Source organism: Denticeps clupeoides, chromosome 1 (genome assembly GCF_900700375.1).
Source record: "Denticeps clupeoides chromosome 1, fDenClu1.1, whole genome shotgun sequence".
NCBI classification, from domain to species: domain Eukaryota; kingdom Metazoa; phylum Chordata; class Actinopteri; order Clupeiformes; family Denticipitidae; genus Denticeps; species Denticeps clupeoides.
In genome coordinates, this window is record NC_041707.1 from 16464626 (window position 1) to 16470339 (window position 5714).

General features: G+C 44.4%; 1 protein-coding gene across 3 annotated transcripts; it reads right to left on the reverse strand.

The window, feature by feature from the left end:
* Nucleotides 1-284: 284 nt before the first annotated feature.
* On the reverse strand, nt 285-3982 carry LOC114790619 (arrestin domain-containing protein 3-like). 3 transcript variants are annotated; one of them, XM_028980840.1, is made up of 7 exons: nt 3497-3675; nt 3347-3407; nt 3188-3213; nt 2474-2621; nt 2273-2369; nt 1893-2149; nt 285-1354 (listed from the first exon to the last, which is right to left on the reverse strand). In XM_028980840.1, exons 1-7 carry the CDS (start codon nt 3547-3549, stop codon nt 758-760), a joined length of 1239 nt encoding a protein of 412 aa, XP_028836673.1. In that variant the 5' UTR covers nt 3550-3675; the 3' UTR covers nt 285-757. The 3 variants fall into 3 exon arrangements, with proteins under 3 accessions (XP_028836673.1, XP_028836664.1, XP_028836682.1); XM_028980831.1 differs by lacking the exon at nt 3188-3213 and having other exon boundaries at nt 3622-3982; XM_028980849.1 differs by having other exon boundaries at nt 3188-3407; nt 3622-3693.
* Between the last annotated feature and the right edge of the window lie 1732 nt (nt 3983-5714).

Consider the following 5714-nt stretch of genomic DNA (forward strand, 5'->3'; position numbering starts at 1 on the left):
GGTTGTTTATTGTGCTGGTCTAAGGGTTTAAATAATGGCCAGATAAAGTTGACTGATTTTGGGCTAAATCAGAAAGAAATGTTACTGTTTTATCCTATTCTCATTACAATACATAGGCATTGTACACGGGGCAGGACCAACCCTCAAAAAAGCTGCATGAAACCACACCACTCACCACAGTCTAGCTCATTTCTCTTCTTTTGAGTGATTTTACATGTTCTTACGTCATGAAATACAACTAACTAAAGGCATTTGCACCAATAATTCTGGGAAGTATGCGGCTGTATGGTAACATCACAACAAGTGTTTATTGGGAATCATACTGTTCACATGTACAGAACTGTTCTGTTTGGATAAAACATTGTAATTATACATGAATGCCATGAAAATAGTATCATATTTAGAAACTATACAGTTATACAAGGTTATATGATAATATTCTTATATGCAAGAACTGAATAAACTGCATATAAACTCAATAAGAGGCACATTTTACATGCATCCATTTTCTTATACTGCCAGTGACAGTAAACTGGAGTCAATCCATGTGATTCATTGGGAGCAAGGCACAAAAGTCCATCTAACACAGGACAAACACACCTTCAGAAGAAACCCATGAGAACTTTAGAAACCACCAAAGAGCGAGACGCCAGGTTGGGACTCGTTGTAAGGAACAAACCGCTATACCACTCAAGAGCCTTAATAATAATAATAAAAAAGTTAAAGCTGCTGATTGTTTTAATAGCTTCAATTCTTGTTACTTGGAAGGTTTGTTTTGATCTGCAGTTTTGGATAATGGCGAAAACTCTGGTCCACATGGGTTTGGAAAGACTTCTGCATATGAAGGTGGAGGTTCAGTTGGGTTTAAATTGAACTGAGGAGCATTTAGCGTTGGGTAAACCCCAGGGGCTGATGGGGTTAGGAAGGACTCTGGGGCTGATGGAACTGGGTAGGAACCAGGGGCGTTTGGGGTTAGATAGGATTCCGGGACAGAGGGAGAAGTATAGGGCCCGGGGGCAGCTGGGTTCAGGTAGTACCCGGGGGCAGGTGGAACCGGGTACGGTCCGGGGGCAGTAGGATAGGGTCCAGCAGCAGGTGCCGTTGGATAAGTTTCTTGTTTAGAGCTTGGAGATGGCATTCCTGGGTTTGCTGGTTGTGGCTGCACCCCCGAAGGGAACAGAGAAGGATAGATCCCTGGGCCTGGTGGAGGAGGATATGCTGGGTAGGCAGAAGGAAAATCAGACATGCCACTGAAGGGCCCGGTCAGGCCTGGTCCATAGTGTTTAGTCACTGGAAGAATAACCAGTGGGAATAGGACTTCTGGGTCTGAAGCATAGGGAACATCTAAATATACCTGTAAAACATGCAGTATTACAGGAATTAATCATAAACAACTTTCCATCACCAGTTTATCAACTCAGATACAGTGAGATCAGGGGAACATGCACACACACTGCACACACAAAAAAAAAAAAAAAGTCTAGCAATTCTCTAGCATGTTCTTATAAGGGCTCATAGTTTTGTAACTCAAAATCTATAGAGACCGAATGAGAATTGCTGGTGTCTTCCTCTTGTAAGTCGCTTTGGATAAAAGCATCTCCCAAGTAAAGATCAGAGTATGTTTTAGCAACATGCTACATACGATTATATATATATATATATATGTAAATGTATGATTCATATTCAAAATTTTTTTTACATTTACTTTTATCCAGAGCGACTTACAAAATGTAGTTATAAGGACAGTTCCCCTGGAGCAATTCATGGTTAAGTGTCTTGCTCAGGGACACAATGTTAGTAAGTGGGGTGTACTCATTGATAACAGTTAATAGAAGTGCCTTGCACCCATTTCATATATTGTAAAATTAAAACATGGAATAAGCTTGAGGTACCTTCAACGTGTACTCAACTTTGATGATCTTGCAGTGCATGATGGTTGGGGTTAGGTCAGCAGGAAGTTTAAACTCCCGGGTCATAGTCTGCTGAGATTTAGATGGCACAGGCTGACCCGAATCCTTGAAAATGGACCCCCAGCTGTTCTTGGTGGATGATGAGGCAATGAAACTAATTTTTTGTTCTAGTTTAAACTTTGGCTTGAGGTCACGTGAGGATGAGTTTTCAATTGCTGTTGTGACCCTAAGCATCTCGCCTGCAAAAAAAAAAAAAAAAAAAAAAAAAAAAAAAAAAAAAAAAGAATATGCAAATGTAGTTAATAGGATATTTCTTTATCAGCACTATTTAAATGCTTCCATAACTATTGAATAAACATTACCTTGGACATAAGCCTTTTTGTCGGTCTCTGCCTTCAATGAGGCGGTTCCTGACGTAAACAACTTCATCTTCTTGTCGATGGATCCAAACTGTGGGCACTTGATATTAAAAAGAGAAACAGGAACCTCAATGAGAGTAGCAACTGTGGCCGCTTCCCCACTAAAACAGTGCTAATGACGGAGGTAGACATGCTCATACAAACCATCAGCTGAGCCATGTCCTCAGTATGTCTTGACACGAAGGTGATCGTGCATTTTTCATTACGGGACAACTTCCAGGGTCTCTTCATCTTCGCTTCCAGTCCATAAACAATCTTACCATGAGCTCCCTTAAAGGATGATGGCATATTCCTAAAACAGTGTACAAAAAAAAAAAGATTCTTGATCAGCAGATGAGCCCAAAATGGTGGTAAAATGCCAATAATAAAAAAAAGCCCTTATTCAGAGAGATTTACAAACAGTAGTTACTAAAGACATACGCCCCGGAGCAACTCGGGGTTAAAGAGTCTTCACCCATTTTACCTGTTTAATTTTTTTTTATTGGGCTGATATTTAGCCAGATTACATGAAAATTGTGATTTTGTTTCAAACCAAACATCCATGGCTTTATTGCGTTTTGTTTTGAGTGCTAAAGTTTACATGGTCACCAGTTCCTCCCTAATACGAACATCTGCATAACCGTGACTATAAAAGTGAGCGTTTTGCACAGTGGACAGCTACGAATGGTGAAAACGCTTATTTTCCAGATGTATGGATATTCAATAAAAGGGGGGGAAAAGATCAAGACCCTGAAAAATCCTGAAAGCACAGAAGGCGTTTGACGCAAAAAACATACAACTTTCCTCAGAATGGCCTTAACTGATCTACTGTGGACTTTGGAGTATTATTAGGGCTTATTTTCTTCATGTAATACACACCCAATAGTAGTCGGGGGACCCTGCAGCTGTGAGGAGCATGAAGGGTGGGGAAAAAAAAAGGGTTTCATGATTGTGACACGGTTATTGGTCAAAAGGTCAGTGTGGGTTTTGCAGGGATAAAGGCACAATGAATCTATTAAGTGCGATACTGTTCCTTACTGCTGAGGTAGCTGGAAGCTGAAGGGATACACATGACTCCCTGGCGCCACCACGGGACTGTCTGGTAATAAGAGGGGAAAAAAATATATTTACACCATATCAAGTAGCGTAAGTAAAAAAAAAGAGGCGAGAAACCAGTAAACTCTTCACTTGGCGCTTATTTCCACGTCCAGTACGCGAAAGTGCGACAAATTGCCGCGCATTCCGGAACTGACGGCTGAAGGAGACACACGGACGCCCGCCACCCACGCGTGCTGTTCGGACGCGAGCCTCACCCCCACCGGAACTCTTCTCCACGACGCAGTGCTTGAGTTTGAAGTAGCGCTCGTGTGCCGAGTACGTGTGGTCGTCGTCGCCGTGCCGCTCCGTCCAGCGCACGTCCGCCTCCCCTTTCAACTTCACGGCCAGGGAGTCGATCTTGGCCTCCTTACCCAGGCGGAGGAGCACCCGTCCGGTGACCCAGTCGCCGCTGGTGAAAGTGTTGTCTTCATTGATGGCGTCGTAAGTGATAGAAAACTCGGCGACCGTGCCCGGCATGGCCTCCGAGGGGAGATGAAAGTAAGAAATAAAAACGCGGAGTTAAGAAGTGGACCGAGCGGCAGGGACGGCTGGGGAGGGGCGTGGTTTCCGCCCAGCTGCAGGGACGGCAGAGGAGGGGCGGAGTCTCCGCCGAGCTGCAGGGGAGGGGCGGGGTCTCCGCCGAGCGGCGTGGACTGCAGGGGAGGGGCGGGGTCTCCGGTTAATTGTCATTGTGAGACAATGCAGCACAGCACAAGGTGACACAACGAAATGTGTGCTTTTAACCCGTCACCCTTAGTCACGGGGAGCAGTGTGTGGGGACGGTGCTTTGCTCAGCACCTCAGTGGAACCTTGTCAGCTCGGGATTCGAACCAGCAACCTTCCTTAACCGCTAGGCCACCACTGCCTATTTGAACCCGGGACCTCTCGCACCTCTCGCATTCTGGAGTGTCACAACCATTCTCACCCACGATTAATTAGTGTTAGTAGGAATTTTCTTATTTGCACGGGTGCTGCAATTTGTGGCAATCTTCCGCAAATTCCAGATAACGTCTGTCTATGCCTTTTAAAAGTCTGAAGAGATTCTATTTCAGAAGTCCAGTTAGTATACAGGGAGTGCAGAATTATTAGGCAAATGAGTATTTTGTCCACATCATCCTCTTCATGTATGTTGTCTTACTCCAAGCTGTATAGGCTCGAAGGCCTACTACCAATTAAGCATATTAGGTGATGTGCATCTCTGTAATGAGAAGGGGTGTGGTCTAATGACATCAACACCCTATATCAGGTGTGCATAATTATTAGGCAACTTCCTTTCCTTTTGCAAAATGGGTCAAAAGAAGGACTTGACAGGCTCAGAAAAGTAAAAACTAGTGAGATATCTTGCAGGGGATGCAGAACTCTTAAAAAAAGCGTGATCGTCGAACAATCAAGCGTTTCATTCAAAATAGTCAACAGGGTCGCAAGAAGCGTGTGGAAAAACCAAGGCGCAAAATAACTGCCCATGAACTGAGCAAAGTCAAGCATGCAGCTGCCAAGATGCCACTTGCCGCCAGTTTGGCCATATTTCAGAGCTGCAACATCACTGGAGTGCCCAAAAGCACAAGGTGTGCAATACTCAGAGACATGGCCAAGGTAAGAAAGGCTGAACACAAGCTGAAACGTCAAGACTGGGCCAAGAAATATCTCAAGACTGATTTTTTTAAGGACTGATGAAATGAGAGTGAGTCTTGATGGGCCAGATGGATGGGCCCGTGGCTGGATTGGTAAAGGGCAGAGAGCTCCAGTCTGACTCAGACGCCAGCAAGGTGGAGGTGGAGTACTGGTTTGGGCTGGTATCATCAAAGATGATCTTGTGGGGCCTTTTTTGGGTTGAGGATGGAGTCAAGCTCAACTCCCAGTCCTACTGCCAGTTTCTGGAAGACACCTTCTTCAAGCAGTGGTCTGCATCCTTCAAGAAAAGCACGATTTTCATGCAGGACAATGCTCCATCACACGCGTCCAAGTATTCCACAGCGTGGCTTGCAAGAAAGGGTATAAAAGAAGAAAAAACTAATGGCCTCCTCGTTCACCTGATCTGAACCCCATTGAGAACCTGTGGTCCATCATCAAATGTGAGATTTACAAGGAGGGAAAACAGTACACCTCTCTGAACAGTGTCTGGGAGGCTGTGGTTGCTGCTGCACACAATGTTGATGGTGAACAGATCAAAACACTGACAGAATCCATGGATGGCAGGCTTTTGAGTGTCCTTGCAAAGAAAGGTGGCTATATTGGTCGCTGATTTGTTTTTGTTTGGTTTTTGAATGTCAGAAATGTATATTTGTGAATGTGGAGATGTTATATTGGT